This window comes from Erigeron canadensis, chromosome 6 (assembly GCF_010389155.1).
Source record: "Erigeron canadensis isolate Cc75 chromosome 6, C_canadensis_v1, whole genome shotgun sequence".
In the NCBI taxonomy this organism is placed as follows: Eukaryota; Viridiplantae; Streptophyta; class Magnoliopsida; order Asterales; family Asteraceae; genus Erigeron; species Erigeron canadensis.
Window position 1 is genome coordinate 30142752 of NC_057766.1, and position 20378 is coordinate 30163129.

Genomic DNA, 20378 nt, shown 5'->3' on the forward strand with positions numbered 1-20378 from the left:
TTGATTAATATATTGATGTAAGTAACATTTTTATCCTTTTCCATTATTATGTTATTAATATATATGTCAAACCTCCTAAATGAAATACAATTGAACTAAAACTTCAGTAACACCTCAAAATGTAAAGTTACATTATAATTATAATATAAGTTCACGGTTAATAAGTTATAAATTATTATAACTAATATCTTAACCGCGTGTTGATGCAGACCACGCTATTTGAATGTTAATGTGTTGGTACAAACTTGATAAAGTTATTATCAAACATTAATTTGGGATTGTAACAAAACAGCTAATGCTCACTTGAAAGGAAAATAACAAACACAACAAACATAGCTACAACTAATATTAATTAATTTTCCATTAAAAAAAAGGCGGAAAAAAAAATAAAACCTCTAAAGTGGTAAAACCATAAATGTGTGAAAGTAAATAGACGAATGCAAGACGTAACAATAATGGAAATTACATATAATAAAATGGGGGAAAATAATCAAAATCAAATATTAAATAAATAATAGCAAAGGTGAAAATCGTAAGGTTATAAAGTTTGGGGTTGAGAAAGAAAAGGAACAAACGAATGCAAAATCATGAAGGGTAAAAATTGTAAATGTATGATAGCTGTGTGGTGAAAACATGATTACCGAATTGTTTGATGCTAAAAAATGATATTGAAAACTTGGTGTGGGAAAAAGTTAAAAACTTAAACTTTAGAGAATAAAAAATCAAAGAAGCACAATCATTATTATATATTAAAAATATTACATGTAATGAAACACAATAAAATAATCAAAATTAAATATTAAAAGGTATAAACGGAAGTTGTTTAATAGATAAAAACCTAATCTTAATCTTAATCTTATCTTAATATATAATATAACACAGTTGAACTAATAACTTATTAACCAATCAAATCGCTCAATTTCATCAAATTGATTCTCGCTTATGTCATCATTTAGATTAACTATAAATTAAAAATCATAATAATCATTATCCAAATATATTATTATATTAGTATTTATATTAATTTGTAGAAAAAATCTCATTAATTTACACTTTTTTGTTTTCCATCAATAATTTACATTTTTTAGCCTGAATACTTAATTTATATTTAACTTTAGCCATGAACTTGAGAAAACTTTTTAAAATTTATAATCATTTAATTAATTAAATAAATTTCAACATATGAAATATTGTATACAAAATATTATTTCAAAACCTAATGACTTATTAACAGATATTAGATTAGATTTTTATAAATTATAATTATTAATATTTAGTTTAATATTTAATATAAACACAATTTGAACTCTAGATACATCTTCCAAACATAATAACAGATAACGGTATACATCATCATTATCCTAAACACAATAGAAATCACAGAACATGAGACGATCACAGAACAAAACACGATTTACAACAGAGGGTTATTTGATTACTAAATCCAAATCAATATGAACTCTATTCAAGATTCATTCTATCTCTCAATAAAAAATGTTCATAATTTTCTCTTTTTTATATATTAGCTTTGCATATTAATGTTTGAAGTTACAGTTGTCACTCAAATCAAAAGTCCTAATTGTTATCAAAGAATCTTAAAAATAATCCTAATTGTTATTTAATTAGGACAGATGATTGAAAATAAATCTATTAGTGTTATGGGTCCGCATCATGATTAACATATACTTGAATGTCAAGTACATGATCACAAGTATGTTTATATTTTACAGTAATTCTTAATTATCTTTCATAATAATATAACATTATGAGTACATCTGGTTTCAAAATATTCTATAATAGAGAAATTATTATAACATGTGCCTTGTGTAATATAGTTATAATTCATATATTATAAATTATAGGGCTTAAAAACGTGAAGAATCAAAAGTTAAATATAGTTATAATTCATATATTATAATTTTGTATAAAACATGTTATTGTTGGGCTAAAATGTAAAAGATAAAAACTTTAGGGGATCAAAACGTAAAGAAGTAAAAGTTAATGTAGTTGATGGGCTAAAATGTAAAAGTTAGAAACTTTAGGGGGTTAAAAGGTAAAAAGATCAAAATTACATGCATTGAGAGTTGTACCTTGTGCATAGCAAGTTGTGAAAAGCAACTTAAACATGTTATTGTTGGGATAAAATGTAAAAGATAAAACCTTTAAGTGGTTAAAACGTAAAGAGGTAAAAGTTAAGTGAAGTTGATGGGTTAAAATATAAAAGTTAGAAACTTTAGAGGGTTAAAAAGTAAAAAGATCAAAGTTACATGCATTGATAGTTGTAGCTTGTGCATATCAAGTTGTGAAAAGCAACTTGGTTTTTAGTATATATATAATAGAACAAGGTCACAGAAGTACTTAATTTGAGTGAATAAAAGTTAGGAATGACCCTAGTGACTTGTGTTTAAATGGCCGAGACTAATAAGTGTTAAGGGTGGGGGAGTGCCTCACCACCCCTCCTCGGTTTTTCTCCTCCTCTCCGTCCGCTCCCTAATTGCAAGGAATACTTCCCCGCCTCTCTCCGCCCCTCCCCACCCACATAATGCCAAAAGACAAGAAAAGACAAAATACAAAAAAAAAAAAAAAAACAATATAAGGTGGAGATGGACCCGGTGACCTCCCTTCCCGTCTCTCTCCCCGCCTATTAGGTACCGGTACTACGAAATGGTGTTTTTTTAGGTAACGGACCGGTACCTACTCAGCTGGTGCCCACCCTAAAAGACGTAAATACTCTTTTTAATACAAACAATTTAATACTAACATATACATATTCATATATCTATTTTGCAGTATACTGTAATGTAATTAACTATTTGAGGAAAAAAAAATAGAGAATCAGAAAAGAAACAAAAAGAGCGAGAGGAAAGAGATTTGCGGGAGATTTATAACACAGAAAGAAACATTGATATTTTAATATTGATATGATAATTTGATGTTCATTATGGTACATTAAATTTTATAAGACATTGGTGGTTAAGAATATTAGGTTCGTGCGAGTCTAAATCACACCAGGGGCCGATCCAATTTTTTGGCCCACAAAAATCACAACTAGTGGCGTATATCTAACCGGAGGTATACGTGGCAGCAACCCATTGGACAAACAACTGATAAGCCCCATCCTAAGTATTTTTGTTGATATTCAATTCTTACATTTGGCATTTTAAAATGCTTAAATGGTTGTAATTTACTAGCTTAACATAACAACGTTGCCATTAATGGAAGCTCATCTTTAACTCACTGTCTCTTTTGTCTACACATTTAACACGTTCTGTGCTTTCTTCCTCGTGAATTTAGGTATGCAAACTCCCCCCCCACACACACATATACATACACATATATTATGTGTATTATTGTATCTGTCGTTTTTCAGTTAGATATATATTGTAGCTATCTATATGAATGTTTATGTTTATTTCATTATTCCAACGTGGTCTTTATTAGTAGTTAGACATATACTGTTTTTCCAAAACAGGTCTTAGGTTGGTAAAAAATTTGGGGTTGGGTAAGGAAATAGTCAAATAATACCTGGATCAGACTGCATATATCTGAGTCAAAAAAACTTGTCATTCCTAGGTAACAAGAAAACCTGGAACGCCAGTTTACAAACTGAAAATGGATATATTACTGAAGCATAATTGTTGACTAGGAAAGTAAACATGCATGTTTTTTTTTCCGTAAAAGGTTGTTACCCTGGTTGTTAAATTAAATTATTGATCAAAAGATATCTATAAAAAATATTATAAGTATGCCTTGTTGTATGTAAGTACATATACATATTGGATGGAACATGTTATAATAACCTGATTAGACCAAGAAATAAGAAATAACTCACTGTTTTGAAATAAATAGATGTAAAAATACATTGGTATTTTAAGGAAACTCATTTACATGTATTTTTTTTTCTCAGAGGAACATGGCAGTGGCTCCAATATGTTTCAAAATGTGTTACAAAGACCCAACTGTAAACAAGGACATGAATGTTTGCCATTATTCTGTTTGTACTTTAGTAAAACCAAACAAAAACGTGCTGAAATTTACAAACCATTTAAGATATATCTCCGCAAACGCATCAGAAAGCGAGAAACCTTCCAGGTTCACATCAAAGTCTAGTTCTAAAGAGAAGCAGCTTGAATCACTTGATTCTTACTTTGGAAAATCCAAAGAGGACACGAATCGGTATTCTTTAAGTACTTCAAAAAATAACGATATCGCATCCCCTACTAGAGAAGATTTTTCCGAACCCAAAAGATTTCTTGTCAGAAATGCACAAGTAACACAAGTGAAAGTAGATGATAATGGTGATTTGAAGAGTGATTATGATGATACTTCTGGCCTCTATATAATGTAAATTTCATTCCCATTATCAATACTTAACAGATTTTTAAACGCACATATGCGTTCCATAATTTGTTACTTTCTTGACTTGCAGAAGCGCAATGGCTTCAATAAACATTGCAGTTTATCTGTTTGAAATTGCCAGCCCAATAAAGGACACCGATATGGAACTCTTCTCACTTCCGGCACTATATGGAGCTAAGATAAATCATTTGATCCTATATGGAGAATGGTGGAGGCTACTCACCCCAATGTTTCTGGTACACGATTGATGGCTGGGTTCGTTCCATTCTAGAGTTGTTTCATGTTTTATGTCCCATGTTCACTCAAGTAACCACATGGCCTTCTATGGGGCTAAATAAAAAGTTCAAAAGCTTGACTAGAACAATGTTTTTGTCAGGCAACCCTGCCCGACCAACCCTGTTTTTTCCTGTACTTAACCATGACCAGTTTCAACCTGACCTTTTTTGAACAATTACCCAACCCACCCGACTTGCCAATCTTGCCACTCTAATCACAAGCATAAGATAGACTAGTAGGAGAGAGTAGCAACCAGCTAAGTTTATTGAATCAGATGAAGATCATCATCAAAGCATGCAACTTTTAAAATCTAAATCTAGAAATTATCTACTGCATTGCAGCACACGGGGATTCTTCACATCGGGCTTGGTAGTTGGGCGCTGCTCACATTTGGTCCTCCAGTTTGCAGAGCATATGGCCCGTTCACGTTCTTCTTAATATATATACTCGGGGGACTCTCGGGTAACTTGACCAGCTTTCTTCACACTCCTGATCCAACTGTCGGTGGAACAGTAAGCAAACAAGAATTTGACTTTAAAAATTAGTTTCTTATTAGATAATGGTTTGTTAAATGAGTGAAAATTTCGGATTTTTCAGGGACCAGTGTTTGCTATAATAGGTGCTTGGCTTATTTATCAATATCAAAATAAGGATGGCATGAGGAAGGATGTTTTTGAAAGCATGTATCAGAAGGCAATCTTTGCCACTGCTTTTGGCTTTGTTTTATCCACTTTCGGTCCAATCGATGACTGGTCAGTAAACTTCACAAGCTTTATCAAATCAACTATGCTTTAGGTGTTAAATAATTCATTTGAAAATTTAGTCAGCTGCAACAAAAACTGATTAGCTAAATGTACTAATTACCTGAAAGACAAATGTTTTTTATGGCTATTGAGGCAATGTTTTTTATGCCAAGTGAACCAAATATAGCAAAATTGTCAAACTTCAATTCATAAGGTATTATATGTATCAGGTCACTTTATTTTTGCTCTCTGACAAACTTATAAGTTATCACGTTATTAGTTTACAAGTTATAGAAAGTCGATTACATATTGCTAAGTGAAAGTTTGATACCTAGAAGACAGTACAAAAGTTTGCTACTTATACTTAATTGTTAAACTCGTACGACTCCCAAGTCAAATACCTCCATAAATTGTCACAACAGTCAAAGGATAGATTTTTGCAACTTGTAATATCTAGTTATTATGGCTTAAACCCTATTTTGTTATGTTAATTATCCTACAATTTGAGATAACATACTATTGCTTTGCATTTCCAAACACTTACTAGATCAGTTCAATGTATTTCAGGACACATTTCGGGTCAGCGTTCACAGGCATGGCTTATGGATTCGCTACTTGCCCAACAATACAAATAGACGATTCAGCGTCATCTACACCAGAAAACGGGAAAGAAAACGGAATCACTCTCATTCAACGAAATGTGGATCCTTGTAAATCACTTCTATTTTTCACAATTTTTGTTCTAGTTTTGAGTTCCTTGTTTATCATGTTTGAACCTCCACTAGGTTCATTAGTTATAGACACCCTTGCTTAATCCCAACTCCAAAAAAAAGGGCATGTATACATATGTAACATAGAGTGCTATAAAATGAATAAATTTTGTGTGACAAAAATGACATGAAACAAACTGTGCCACAATGGACATTATGCATGCAGTCCATGTGTAACATATACTCATAACACATATACACCAAGTTAACAAAAAGACAAAGGGAGGGCTAAAATACTTTAATGGTCTCATTTCTTATTACTTTTAGATATAGAGAATGACTAATGCGCTTTTACCGAGAGTTATTCCACAAACAAATAAATGTAACTAGGTTTGATTCTTAAAAGACAAACTTAAAATAATCAATGAAAATTTGAAATAATCAAGGGATTCTTAAATTATTAAGAATTACTTAGACACTAACTTATGAAATTAGTAAGTACCAACTGGTAGATGACTAGATGTCTAGATGGATGAGAGGTTCCCATCAAATTATTTTTGGATTAAAGTTGAGGAATCCTATATAGTGCCTTAATTTAGGTTGTTACCTTTTACTCGTGTCCTCCACATAATTCTAAATATTTCTAAAGAGCTGATGGACATGTACTTGATGGTGTATAAGTTGTACTTTAAGTTTAGGGTGCATTGAAAGCATACTCCTAACTGTCTTTCACACCAAGCATCTCTCTTCATCTCTATCTCTTCATCTTTCTATTTGTTTATATGTGTGTCTGAAAAATAGAGAAAAATTTGACTGAAGAATGGAAGTGGGAAATTTAGGTAGAGGTTTAATGGTGCCAATGTTGGCAGTTAACTTTGTAGTGTATATAATTGTGGTTGGACTTGCTGGTTGGTCTATTGACAAGTACATCGATGGCCAACAAAACCATCCTCGTAAGCTCGATTTCTTTTTTCTCTTTTGAAATTGCTTTGTGTTTTCTAGCAACCTTAGAAAATTTTGTGGCCTGTTTGTATATGATAAAGTTGTACAATATGATTCATGTTAACACAAATCAATGTCTATATAATTGTTAGAATACTCGCTCTGTTTTATCCTAAGTGGGTTTTCGGGTTATCTATGCAAAAGGGCAGTCTTTTTATCTTTGGGTAGAGATGTTTACATCTTATCTCCTCATATCCCGCTTCGCAGGATTGGGTACCGTTGTTGTTGTTGTTTCGGGTTAACTTATGTATAGGAGTGTAAGGTTTTTAGCTTAACGGGGAATACCAGGAAAACCTCGAGTCAAAGATTTGTCTTTCCCCAATTACATAAAATCAAGAAAACGTCTTCCGTTTAGTTGAAACTTTTCAGCTAATTGCTTTAGAGACTAATAATCCTTTTAGAATAATCTCTACCAACATGACTTCACAAAAATCTCAATCAAGTAAAAAAACTGTTAGTGGTTTGGGGGAAAAGTGAGACTTGTGTGTTAACTATCAAACCCTTAAAAAGGCTAGGTCAAATGCCCATAAGTGTTCATCTTTCTATTTTAGTTTGCCTCGGAAATTATACCGTTTCCGACACTGACATATTGTTTATCCTTAATCTTTATGAAAACTCTTTTTGTTATAAAGGCAAGTTTCTACAATTTTACCAAAAGTAATAACAAGAACACACATGTAGACATTGTTTGGCACAAGCTTTTTATGAGCATTAGCTTTTTATTTTAAACTAAAAGCTCTTAAAGTGTAAAAAATTTTGTTTAAAGGCAACTAGCTTTAACTTTTATTTGAAAGAAAAAGTTCCAAAATGAAACGCTACTTCAGGAGCTTTAGCTTTTCAATGAAGCTTTTAATCTTTAAAAGTTACACAAATAACTCTTGAAGTTGCAAATACAGCTACCATACCAAACACTTTTAAAAATTAAAAGCTCTAGCTAACAGTTTTGTTTAAAAGCTACAGTTTACAATGCCAATTAAAAGTTACAGCTACAGTTACTTTACCCAAACACTAGATTTTAGACCCGTGTCCAACACTGAACACGAGATTTACGATATTAACAATATTATATCTTCATACATTTAAGTCATAAAAACTTACAATTTAAAAAAAAACATGGTTTTAAGTGTTATATTTTATAAGTTGTAGTATAATAATCATATGTTCTTCACTGTCATTATTAACCTAGACATATTGATGAAATTGTTTGTCGTAGTCATTCCACAAGGCACATGCTATATATAATAATTTCTCCATTATAATATATTTTGAAACAGATTGTACTCATAATGTGATATATATTATTAGGAAAAATAATTAAGAATTAAAATATAAACATATTTGTGATCCTGAACTTGACAAGTATATGTATTTAATCATGATGCGCGTTCATAACACGCATATGTTTATTTTTAATCACTTGTTCTATGATAATATGATAACAATTAGGATTGTTTTTATATTATTTGATAACAATTAGGACTCTTCTAATATTTGTTAATAAGTTATTAGGTTTTCAAATAATTTTTTGTAGAAAATATTTCATATGTTAAATTTTTTTTATTTAATTAAATGATTGTAAATTTTAAAAATTCTCTCAAGTTGATGGCTAAAAATAAATATAAATTAAGTATTCAGGGCTAAAAAGTGTAAATTATTGATGGAACCAAAAAAGTGTAAATTAATGAGACTTTTTCTACAAATTAATATAAATATTAATATAATAATATATTTTGATAATGATTATTAAGATTTTTAATTTGTAGTTTATCTAAATGATGACATCATCAAAAGTCAATTTGATAAAATCGAACGATGTGATTGGTTAATTAGTAATTAGTTCAACTGTCTTATAGTATATATTAAGATTAAGATTAAGATATCCGTAATCTGGCTATTATATGATCAAATCTTTATTATGAATTTATAAAAGTGTGTGTTTTCAAAATAAACATATAATTTGTGACGAAGAAAGTGTTAATTAGGATATAACAAGATATAGACGTGTAATTAGAACTATACAAGTCCGAGTTCTATCGAGTAAAAAGTACGGCCTATTTTATAAAGAATTGAGTGGCAAAGACGGTTTTGAATTACGATCAACTCACAAAAAATTAAACACCAACATATGCCTGTATAATTGAATTTTGGTACCACTCAGGTTTCTATAGAGTGACAAAAAAGTTCATTTGATTCTGGATTTGATATTAATATAAGTTTATACGAGGTTGGAACCATTTGAGTACCTTTTTTTGGCTTGATTGACCAAGTTGACCATAGCAAAATTGACCTCACTTTATATAAATTGTTTGGAATAGACTTGGGAGGGAACCCAGCGACAACATACATGTTAGAGTTCGGATTACTTGGTGGCTCAGTAGGACTGTGCTCACTGGTCATTGGGGTCATGCATCACCGAGCATGGAATAGTGCCAGTTTGGCCAGTGCTTCATCCTCAGCATTTATCTCTTGGGCTATTACTGCTGTTGCCTTTGGGTACTATACATCTAATTTCTTTTTGGATATTATAGACTTAATTCTGAATCACTACAAAGATGTCATTTATCTTTTATCCACTACTGACAGCAGTTTTCTTAACGTAGTTTTGCCTGGAAGGAGATCAAATTGGGCGGACGAAGAGGAAAACGCTTGGTAATTTATATAGCTTTTTCTTTCTGAGACAATATAATTTCTTCATCTACTGAGAATCACCTTAAAAGTGCAGCAAACACTGGAATTGTTCATCACGATTTCAACATTCAGTCAACTGTTGTATCTAATGCTTCTGCAAGCTGGAGTATTTAGTCGCAAGTATAGACCTGATCTTCTTGACCACGGAGATGGCATGGTCACTCAGCGAGCACCCAACCAGCCCCAGCCTAGCACGTCGTCTATGGAGTAATACAAGATTTCATATAATGTACATATTGTATGACATAATCAGGGCACAATTTGTGTATATAGTTGGGAGCAATAGAAAATCAAGTGTATTGGTGCTGTTTGAATTGTAACTTGTTTTTTTTTATTTTAAAGACACAATCTCTTTTTCGATGTGTCACAATCAAATGCTAATACCACTAGGCGAAAGACCCTTTGGTGGATTGGACCATACTATTTCTAATAAAGTCCCAAGTCCCAACTGAACCTACCTGACCAGTAATAATCACTAGGATCAGATACTTCAGTAGTCCAGATTTTACTCAAATTATCATTAATCGATCAACCGATCATATATAATAAACATGTTACACTCGGGTTAGAGTTACCACTTGTTTAACAATATAACTCACAACTTTAAAGGAAACTGATAGAACTTCAACTTAACTAGCTCCTTGGATATTAGATAAGATACTTCAAATGATTCTGCATATTCATTTCTCATGGAAAAATCATCAAAATACTTGCAATCTCCATTAGATCAACCCATCCGCCTCATAAGCTTGCCATTTTACAATAGCGAGTGTATGACGGCCCCCACAGGCCACATATTTAGCACACCATCGTCCTGCTTCACTGCCGTCGCCATCTTTTGGAGGCGGAAGGTCAATAGGTACTTCCGATGGATGGCCTGTCGTCACCTTTTTACCATATCCTAATCTTCCATGATCACCACGCCCAAACTAACAATTCAAAATATTAAAGTTTGGATACATTACTTACTGGTCATAGAGCTAAAAATGAAGTGAAAGGAAGTGGCTTTTTAAAGGGTTTATGGACACTTACAGAAAACATACGACCATCTCGTGTCAACGCAACAGAATGAGTCCCACCACATGACACCTGCACTATATCCTCCCCAGCTAGAAGCTGAACTTGTTGAGGCACCATTTTACTGCTCTTATCGTCTCCAAATCCAAGTCTTCCATGTTCCCCTCTACCCCACCCGTATACCTGTTGAACACCACAGTTACATCTGAACATCTTTTGAGCTTAGCACGTAGGCAGAAACGAAGTAAAAATACAAAAACAATTAAGGAGAATATGGGGAAGTATTTGGATAGATGTATAGATTTGATTAATATTTGAACAAAATGGAACATGGGGTACCTCTCCTCCATCTGTTAGAGCGGTGGAATGCCAACCACCAGCAGCAACATCAACCTGAATTTAAATAGAAAATTATATTCCTGAATCGACAATATGGAATCAAATACTTCATTGTGGGAAAATTGCAGATTACAGATTTCTGGTAGATTTATTTTGTAACAACCTTATTTTTACTAGCAAAGAGACTCGAATTTTAATAAACTTCAATTCTATGTAATCTGACCACGTTACCCAGGCAAACCAATGACGTGTCAATAACTTTTACCACATTGAATTTTTTTATTCTTTTCTAATGTGGCACATCTGAAACCTGTTAAATTCAGTAGATCAACATACGTGAAACTTCCTTTTATTGGTGATTGTGGTGTCGAAACTTTGGCCAACTAACCCACAAGGGGCAAATCCACTGCGACACAAACTGGGCCGTGGATTATCATTTTTTTCTCATTTTGCACCACCCGTGATTTGATCCTAGGATCTAAAATTCCTGTGTGGAACTAAGTGACAGTTTCGGCCCTTTGTAGGTGCATATAAATTGTTCCAGCCAAAACAGAAAGCAGACCAAAGTTTGTAATCTTTTTATGCAATTCCCCTTTAAAACTTAAGTGGCATTCAACAGCATATTAGAGAGAGGTCGTATAATCAGAACGAACCAACTTAAGGCCAGATAATCCTTGAACAGGAACTGGTTGTGATCTTGGTTGAGTATCCCCTGTTCCTAGCTGTCCATATTCATTATTGCCCCAAACACATAGGTTTCCATCCTCAAGAAGAGCCAAATTGTGGAAAGCCCCGACTGCAATCAACTTAACCTTCTCTAGACCTTGTACTCTCACGGGTGTCGAAATTTGCTTTCTAGATATGAAGTATAATATCAGTTACCCAGCTTATGCAAAAAATATATAAAATCAAAATAACTAGCAAGACTGAAAACCATAAAGACCAAAAGCAAATGAACAATGTACATGTCTCCAGGTGGCCATGGCTGACCCCATGTCCATACATGTCCATCATGGGTCAGCACCACTGAATGAGTACCGCCAGCAGCTACCTGTATACGTTAAGTTGACTTGTGTTAAATAAAAAACAACTACCATGAGAAATTTTCGTTTAGAAGGAAAATTAAAAAGTAGACCTGACGAACTGAAAGCTTTGATGCACATCTTTGAGGAATTACAATATCTCTCCTCAAAGTCCGACCAGAATCACCCTTTTTCTCAAGCTCTTCTCCACACTGCCCATACTCATTTCCACCTACCAATTAGTAATTAAAATTTGTATTGAAAAACATTTACTATTGCCCATTAGGGGACCTTAATTTCACATCAAGAGGCATTTTGAACATGATATCATAGACAATAACTAAAAAGGTGAACATGTGACACATAAAAATTATAGGAGCAAAGATACCCCAAGCATAAGCATGGCCTTGATCATCAACAGCCAAACAATGCCAACCTCCAATTGCTGCCTGTATCAACAAACAACAAATTTTATTTAAAACTAGAACACCACTTGTGTAAATAAGCATTAGGTGAAATGTCAACGTACCTGAACAATCTTGACATTTTCAAGAGCTTTAACCTGACTAGGGACGTTCTCAGTTTTAGTCGATGGTTGGTGCCCTAGAGTTCCTCTTTGATTCCATCCCCACATGAACAACTAATACACGTACAACACATCATAAACTTCAGATTTCAAACCAAAACACTTGGCCTAATACCAGTTTTGCAATTACTAGTACTTTTATACAGTGTTACCATACTCCGTTAAAATATCACACGCACACACAATGACTAGTATAATAATCTAATAAGTTATTTCAGCAATTAAATATCTAAAGTCACAAACTTTTTATAACATCTGTACAATATAACTAGCAACAAACATTTCTTCATAATAAAAAAATAAACATAAACATATAGATATAAAAATGTAACACCTTGCCGTCATCGCAAACAGCGAGAGAGTTGCGGCTACCGGCAACAACAGAAGCAACAGTAACGGAATCAAGAGAAGTAATAGAAGAAACCCAGTCTTTCTCTTCATTGTCTCCTAGTCCCAGTTGTCCATCTTCACCTGAACCCCTGAAACATACAATGGAAGAAACTAGGGAGATTTAACGGCGCAAAGTAACGGCCGTTAGAATAGAAAGAATGAAAGAGAAAGAGAGAGTACCAGGTGATAACGGCGGTGTTAGTATTATTGACAGGCATTAGAAAGAGTGTTTACGAAAAGAAGAAGAATATGTCGATATTTGTAGCCCAACCATAGTGATGAGATGGATAGATATATATGCTTTTGTGTATGTATTTCCCCGTGTTTTTTGTTTTTCTTTTCCTTTTTGGAGCAAAATCGTTTAAATAAATCGAATTGATTGTGATTTAATCTTTGTGTTTCTTGAATGATTGTGTTTTTATATTTCTTTATTTTATTTTATTTTTATTCATTAGAAAGATATACTAAAAACGTTTATAGTGTGAGTTAAATACTTAAATGTCTTTACTAAAGTGTCTTATGTAAAGAGTATTTATTCTTAAACAGTTAGTATTTTTTGTCATATACAAATAAATGTTTTTATGTATATATATTTGTGTATGACAAAAAAAAAAAAAAAAGTTATGTAAAAGTATTACATATTGAATGACGTTGCTATAAATTTATTTAGAGGAAAAAAATTTGTTTTGTGTGTGGACTAATTAATTTTGAATAAAACTAATATATAAAAAAGCATTAAAAATATATAATTCTATAAACATTGTGCATGGTAGACAAAAGGGGCAGCATTAAAAATATATAAATTTGTTTGAAGCTCAATCTATGATAATCGAGTATGAATCAAAGGTTTTCATGAATCTATTATGTTTAGTTCAAGAAAAATGATAGATACAATCAATTTAGTAAGTTCATAAAAATATGTAAAAATCTAATGTTAACACATAACAAATCAAATGGGATCATAAATAGGACTACAACCGAGCTCGATAGTTCGACGAGTTTTCGGTACACAGGCTCGATGGCTCGTTGTGTAACAAAGATGGCTCGAGCTTGACTCAGAAAGCTCAAACATATAAAATTTCAGTACGGGGCTCAAGTTTGGCTCGCTATAGTAAGCATGCCTCGAGCTTGGCACGATAAATAATTACACAGATAGTTCCTATAAAATCTGAGGTTGATTATTTAAGTATTAACATTAACATGTATATATAATGTATTTAAAGCTCGAAGAGTATTTGAGCTGAGGTAATTCGAGCTTAAGTTGTTTGTTAAAAGTCAAGTTGCGGTTGTAACCTAATCATAAACTAGTTCATTGCATATCTCAATGATATCATATCATACAATGTCTTTTAACGTGGGAATCCGATTCGATATTGCAGCATTTTCAACCATATTTGTGCATATGTCCATTTAGTGGCCCATGGTTAAATGTAGACAAGTGATTGGTACCTCAACTTATCCTCACATGCCCCATTAATGATTTATCCATTATTTTTAACATCATGATTTTTAGAAGCACTACTCAAGGACTTCTGGGGTGTGTTACCTCCATATATGAAATAACAAATTTTGTTGAGCTATGTTCCAGAAAATCAAACATTCATTAAAAAAAGCTTTAACTCTGGAAACCTAAACCGAATATGATAACATGCTTCATCGAACAAAAGTGAAACCCATGAATCAAAAATAGTAATAAACTAACCATCACACTAAACCAAACATCCAAGTACTTCAAACAAGTAGACCATCTATCAAAAATCCATATGTTTCCAATATAAGCACCCTAAAAAAAAAACTTAAAAGGCACCACCAAGTAGAAGACAACCAGTTTCAATAAGCCTATTGATATCACGGGTTTACTCGGGCTTTGAAGCTTCCTTGATCTCATCTCCTGCATCATCCTGCAATATAAAAAACAGAACACCGACTTAGTAACAATGAACTACATATGGATTATTACTATTATAAGGGCACAATCTGAACCAGCAAAGATAAGAAACGTTCGGGACAGTATATTTGAAGTCTTTTTAGCTAATTGTGTTTTATACTGCAATACGCACTTTGTAAGTTTTCGGATGAAAGAAAGAAAAAAATACTTATTTGCACATATTTATATTTACATAAGTCCTAGTTAAGAGCCCATTGAAGGTACTTATTTCGAATGCAATATCAAGAATAAGCACCACTAAAATATGCAACCCCATACACTATCTTACATTGAAGTAAATATACTTTTTAACATCTAATAAATGAATGTATAAGCAAAGGAGAAAGAGACTGACCGCAACATCAGATGTCCACAAAGTGAGGTTATCACGCAGAAGTTGCATGATCAATGTGCTGTCTTTGTAAGAATCCTCACCAAGTGTATCCAACTCAGAAATGGCTTCATCAAATGCCTGTCATGCAACAAAACAACACTTGTCAAAAGATACAAATATATGTCAAACAAAACATATCACACAGCTTATCTACAAAGGAAATTTAGCATCTCAGAAGTATATATAACCTGCTTAGCAAGGTTGCAAGCACGATCAGGCGAGTTGAGGATTTCATAATAAAACACGGAGAAGTTAAGTGCAAGACCCAGCCTTATTGGGTGAGTAGATGCCAAATCTGTTAATGCAATATCCTGAAAAACAGAAAAAACCAATCAATAAACACAATTTGCAAGTTACAAAAATCAGCACAAAAGCAAAGATGGGCTATTGTCTACCTGAGCAGACTTGTATGCCAACAAAGTGTTCTCAGCAGCCTCTTTCCTTTCAGCACCCGTCTTAAACTCAGCAAGGTATCTAAAATAATCACCCTTCATCTTCAAGTAAAATACTTTAGATTCAGCAGTTGATGCAGAGGGAACAAGATGAGACTCGAGAAGACCTAAAATCCCATCACAGATTTTACTCAATTCAGTCTCAATCTTGGACCTGTAGTTCTTAATTAGAGTGACATGATCTTCATTCCCACGGCTTTCTTCCTTCTGCTCAATGGAAGAGATGATCCTCCACGAAGCTCTCCTAGCACCAATCACATTCTTGTAAGCAACCGAGAGCAGATTCCTTTCCTCCACTGTCAACTCCTCGGCTTCCACACTCTTCACAACCTTCTCCATAAACTCAACCATTTCCTCATACCTCTCGGCCTGCTCTGCTAACTTAGCCATGTACACATTCTCTTCACGCGAAGCTTCAGTTTGCACCATTTTTAGTCACTAATAAGTTACACGTAATCCTGCACCAATATCACAACATTCAACATACAAACCCAATTCAAGCTATACTTACACAAAACCATTAAACCAACTAGCACTTGTACTTAAAACCCGAAACAAATAAAAATCGTCCAACACTAGGCATCATTGAAATCGCCCAAAAATAAAAATCGGCCAGTCTTACGTCTATTAAAACGAAAAGGATCTGTACTTCTACCACTACGCATCATTATGAAATGAAAAGAAACAGATGAAGCTAACTCATTGTACACTAACAATATCATCTAACACATAGTTTTTGTATCTATATATTGAAATACAAATAACATGTATTTATACATCAATAAATATTGTTTCCAACACATTTGCAGTAAAATACATGATCCAAACAGACTTTATACATACAGTTTTCTTAAATCTATACCTAAACAATTATACACATCTAAGAGTAATAGATCTCAAATTCATAATATCAAAATCAACAGATCCACATAAACAAACAGTTAACAAACCTAAATAAAAAAGTCTAAAATACTGGGAAATAATATAAATAAAAAATATATATACACACATACACAGACAAAAAAATGATAATCATAGATAATAACAGATACAGTACTGAAAAATGAATATAATAGAAATATAAATTAATTATATTAAAAAAAAAAAATAGTAGAAAAGTGATGAAGAAATACCTCAAAATTGATAGGGTTTATATGTGAGATAGAATAGGGGAGAAAAATGAGGGTTTATATAAGAGGCGAATATATGAGGCCGGAGGGTCGATTAACCAATAGGAAAGTGACACGTGTATATAAAGGGCGGAGATTGCTACCCTATTGGCTGCTGCTGACCGTCAAAAGAATCAAATTTACTTTTACTAGTAGTAACATCTTTTCTATTTTTACTTTTCTAGCGGACTATACTATGAGCCGAAAATTGGAATTATTTTTGCTCATTTTTTGTTTTGTTTTTACTATATATAGATATAGATTTGATTTGCTCTGATCTGATCTGTTGCATATTTTTTAAATTTATAGAAGATATTTTAGATTTGTTGAAAAAATAAGAGTATTTTGCGTCAAATACAAAAAATTTGCGGTTGGATTTAGTAAATAAAATTAGGGGTGAGCAAAACCAAACTATAAACCACAAAAAACCAAACCACAAAACCACACCATAATGAAAAACCGAATTTAAGGTTTTTGTATTTAGAAAAACCAAATTAATGGTTTGGATTATGGTTGCATATAAAAAACCAAACCGAACCGCATTATGTATTATCAATAAAATTAAATTAAAAATTTAATATTAGTTTAACTAATATATATTTTTTCAAGATACTGTACGCTAGACTTTCATACGTATATAATCAAGATTCAAGAGACCACTTGTTTGAAGTTGAACTTGATTTTTTATTATTATTTAAGCATTTGAATTTTGTTATAGATCATTGAAGTAGACTTTGAGTTTTTTAATATCAATATTTGCATGAATAAACCATATAGTTGGATATTTTGTTTTTTAGTTTTTAGTTGACCCGGTGTTTAACAATACCCAAACCCCACCCATTTGAAACCAAAAACCAACCTGAAAACTGAAAAATCAAACTACTATAAACCATTTACAAATTGTTTGAAATCTTAAAAAACCATAATAATGGTTTGGTTTTAACTAAAAACCGCACCATACTCACCCCTAAATAAAATTAGATAAATGGTCTATATGATAGCTACAAGACATATGTATGTCTAAGCGGAAATAGTGGTAATGGTGGTGGCGATAGCGATGGTATCGGTGTGGTGGCGCGTGTAAAATCAATTGATATAAAAGGGGGTTAGTATGTTATTTAAGGGTTAGAGGATATCTTACTAAGGATATTATATGTATATTAAATGAAGATGTATAAGTTAGTGGATAAAGAAGAAGAATAACCTGGTCATCTCAATGTTTGAATTGTTTAAAGTGGGAAGGAGACATTAGGTAATAAATAAAGAATAAGAATAATATGATCATTTCAAAGTCCGAATAACTTTTAATAATAAAATTATATTGCAAACCATATTATATTAATCAATAATAAAAGACTTTTTATGGATTTTATAATAATAATAAAAAAAAAGTTTTCTATCAATTTGTCATTGGAGATGTCTAACTTATAAGTTGATAGATTTGACAAATCTTATTAAATCCAAGCTTATGCACATAAAAAAAAATAATAATAAAATAAAAAATTCTCAACCAAGAATTAAATCAAAAGATTACAAGTCCATCAACTCCAAGAATAATTATTCAAGCATGTCTCAACCAAGATCAACATTTTTTTTAAAGATGTGTAAGATCTATATGTTACCCATTGATTAAATAAAATAATACATAAGTTGTTAACATATCACCATACGTAAGCATTGAACTTAAGTTTAAATTAACTCATTTGAAAATTGAAATAATTACTCCATATTTGGTTATGGGATCGGTTAGTAGATAACCGATAGTCCGATAATGGGTAGGTTACCAATAATACAACGTACTAAAAGTCATTTTTAGTATCGAAGGTAGCTTATCAAGCATTAAACTTTAAGTCTTTAAGTTCAATTAAACTCATTTGAGAATTGAAATAATTACTCCATATGCAAATAACTAATGGGTGGTTTAAACGTTTAAGTTGTAAACAATGGGTAGTTTAAGAGCATAAATTTTGCTTTTTAAGAAAAAAAAAAGGTAAGGTCTTCCTAATGTGAATAAGTAATCAAATGATTCAATTAGTTGGACCAAAGTTGCATTCTTTTAAAACTAGGAATTTCATGCCGCCCAATGGGCGACGTAAGTTTTTGAAAACGTTTACGTTTATAAGTGGGGTTAAAAAGATCACAAATTTTTATGGGAGACAAAAAATATTGAAACGTAATTTAAAAAAATTACAAAAGGAATATACTAAACCAAAAAATAAAAAAGAGAACCAAAAAAACAAAAAGAAATATGAAAACTAAATAAATAAGTTATATAAAAAAACAAATGTTACATGTGAAAAAGGTATAAAAACGAAATGTTTAAAAGAGTACAAAAGAGATACAACGCAACAAAAATTTTTAAAAAAAGAATTAAAAAAACATAGTAAATAACAAAATATATAGAATTTTAAAAAGTTATAAAAAAATATTAAATGTGATAAAAGTATAAAAAAATAAAATGTTACAAAAGATTAAGAAAAACACAAAATATATAAAGTTAGGTGGTTAAAGTAATAAAAGAGAAACAAGAGAGATTGAAAAGTACAAAGCAAAAAAAGGAAGGGCTAAAATGCAAATACTTTACTATTAAAAAAAACAAAATATATAAAGTTAGGTGGTTAAAGTAATAAAAGAGAAACAGAAGGGACTGAAAAGTACAAAGCAAAAAAAGAAAGGGCTAAAATGCAAATAATTTACTATTAAAAAAAACAAAAAAAAATAAAGGGAGGAAGGCTTGAACCCGTGACCTCCACCCCCTAAGCTATAAAGACCAACCACTTTACTCAATCCACTTTTGTTGTTATAATTGCTAGGTCTGTTATTTTTATTAAAACTACATGTAAAGACAAAAAGATACTGTTCACATCCTACTTCTTTATTATAGTAGGTAATTATACTCCCAAATTCCAAAAGAGAATTTTCAAAGAATATGTCGTTAGAAATCTATCAAGTACAGACAATGAATTGGCAAAGAAACTTCTCGGCTGATTAATTTGGGGTCTAAATCAAACTTAGAAAATGAGGCCTTATGAATTGATACTACAACATACTAATACTCGAATATCTTAAAGTTATGGATCGATACTAAGATTACCGGTTTTTCTATTCATAATGGTCAGTTCCAACTATCTTTTGTGGCCAATCTCAAGTTATTTGTCTAGAAGAAAATTCAAGAAAAAAACAAGATTTTTTTCTACTAAACCATTTAATGATAATTATCTCTAAATATATATATAAAAAAAAATCTTAATTCATAATTGAAAAAGTATGGACCATTAGATATTGAAGTTCAACTTTTAAATTA

General features: G+C 31.8%; 4 protein-coding genes across 4 annotated transcripts; 2 read left to right on the plus strand and 2 right to left on the minus strand.

Moving 5' to 3' along the window:
• Nucleotides 1-3187: 3187 nt before the first annotated feature.
• On the plus strand, nt 3188-6271 carry LOC122603574 (RHOMBOID-like protein 9, chloroplastic). Its single transcript, XM_043776312.1, has 6 exons — nt 3188-3294; nt 3908-4344; nt 4430-4595; nt 4977-5147; nt 5233-5387; nt 5946-6271. Exons 2-6 carry the CDS (start codon nt 3914-3916, stop codon nt 6190-6192), a joined length of 1170 nt encoding a protein of 389 aa, XP_043632247.1. The 5' UTR covers nt 3188-3294; nt 3908-3913; the 3' UTR covers nt 6193-6271.
• Nucleotides 6272-6460: 189 nt separating this feature from the next.
• On the plus strand, nt 6461-10181 carry LOC122603624 (membrane protein PM19L-like). Its single transcript, XM_043776377.1, has 4 exons — nt 6461-7041; nt 9406-9583; nt 9691-9739; nt 9813-10181. Exons 1-4 carry the CDS (start codon nt 6909-6911, stop codon nt 9987-9989), a joined length of 537 nt encoding a protein of 178 aa, XP_043632312.1. The 5' UTR covers nt 6461-6908; the 3' UTR covers nt 9990-10181.
• Nucleotides 10182-10292: 111 nt separating this feature from the next.
• On the minus strand, nt 10293-13466 carry LOC122603623 (ultraviolet-B receptor UVR8-like). Its single transcript, XM_043776376.1, has 10 exons — nt 13313-13466; nt 13077-13221; nt 12686-12796; nt 12545-12605; nt 12270-12388; nt 12100-12185; nt 11788-11989; nt 11135-11188; nt 10811-10978; nt 10293-10707 (listed from the first exon to the last, which is right to left on the minus strand). Exons 1-10 carry the CDS (start codon nt 13348-13350, stop codon nt 10501-10503), a joined length of 1191 nt encoding a protein of 396 aa, XP_043632311.1. The 5' UTR covers nt 13351-13466; the 3' UTR covers nt 10293-10500.
• A 1342-nt stretch (nt 13467-14808) lies between these two features.
• Nucleotides 14809-17128, minus strand: LOC122602795 (14-3-3 protein 4). The gene is made up of 5 exons (XM_043775392.1): nt 17039-17128; nt 15849-16363; nt 15642-15764; nt 15415-15531; nt 14809-15033 (listed from the first exon to the last, which is right to left on the minus strand). Exons 2-5 carry the CDS (start codon nt 16332-16334, stop codon nt 14989-14991), a joined length of 771 nt encoding a protein of 256 aa, XP_043631327.1. The 5' UTR covers nt 16335-16363; nt 17039-17128; the 3' UTR covers nt 14809-14988.
• Between the last annotated feature and the right edge of the window lie 3250 nt (nt 17129-20378).

Bases quoted from the DNA above. Each gene is read 5' to 3' on its own strand.
- LOC122603574 (XM_043776312.1), top strand. From the start codon at position 3,914: ATGGCAGTGGCTCCAATATGTTTCAAAATGTGTTACAAAGACCCAACT. The intron at 5,148-5,232 runs GTAAGCAAACAA...CGGATTTTTCAG, and splicing joins ATCCAACTGTCGGTGGAACA to GGACCAGTGTTTGCTATAAT. The intron at 5,388-5,945 runs GTCAGTAAACTT...AATGTATTTCAG, and splicing joins TTCGGTCCAATCGATGACTG to GACACATTTCGGGTCAGCGT.
- LOC122603624 (XM_043776377.1), top strand. From the start codon at position 6,909: ATGGAAGTGGGAAATTTAGGTAGAGGTTTAATGGTGCCAATGTTGGCA. The intron at 7,042-9,405 runs GTAAGCTCGATT...TGTTTGGAATAG, and splicing joins TGGCCAACAAAACCATCCTC to ACTTGGGAGGGAACCCAGCG. The intron at 9,584-9,690 runs GTACTATACATC...TTCTTAACGTAG, and splicing joins ATTACTGCTGTTGCCTTTGG to TTTTGCCTGGAAGGAGATCA.
- LOC122603623 (XM_043776376.1), bottom strand. From the start codon at position 13,350: ATGCCTGTCAATAATACTAACACCGCCGTTATCACCTG. The intron at 12,797-13,076 runs GTGTTACATTTT...TACGTGTATTAG, and splicing joins CTGTTTGCGATGACGGCAAG to TTGTTCATGTGGGGATGGAA. The intron at 12,186-12,269 runs GTCTACTTTTTA...TAACGTATACAG, and splicing joins CAAAGCTTTCAGTTCGTCAG to GTAGCTGCTGGCGGTACTCA.
- LOC122602795 (XM_043775392.1), bottom strand. From the start codon at position 16,334: ATGGTGCAAACTGAAGCTTCGCGTGAAGAGAATGTGTACATGGCTAAG. The intron at 15,765-15,848 runs GTAGACAATAGC...TCTGTTTTTCAG, and splicing joins TGGCATACAAGTCTGCTCAG to GATATTGCATTAACAGATTT. The intron at 15,034-15,414 runs GTCAGTCTCTTT...TTTATATTGCAG, and splicing joins TGTGGACATCTGATGTTGCG to GATGATGCAGGAGATGAGAT.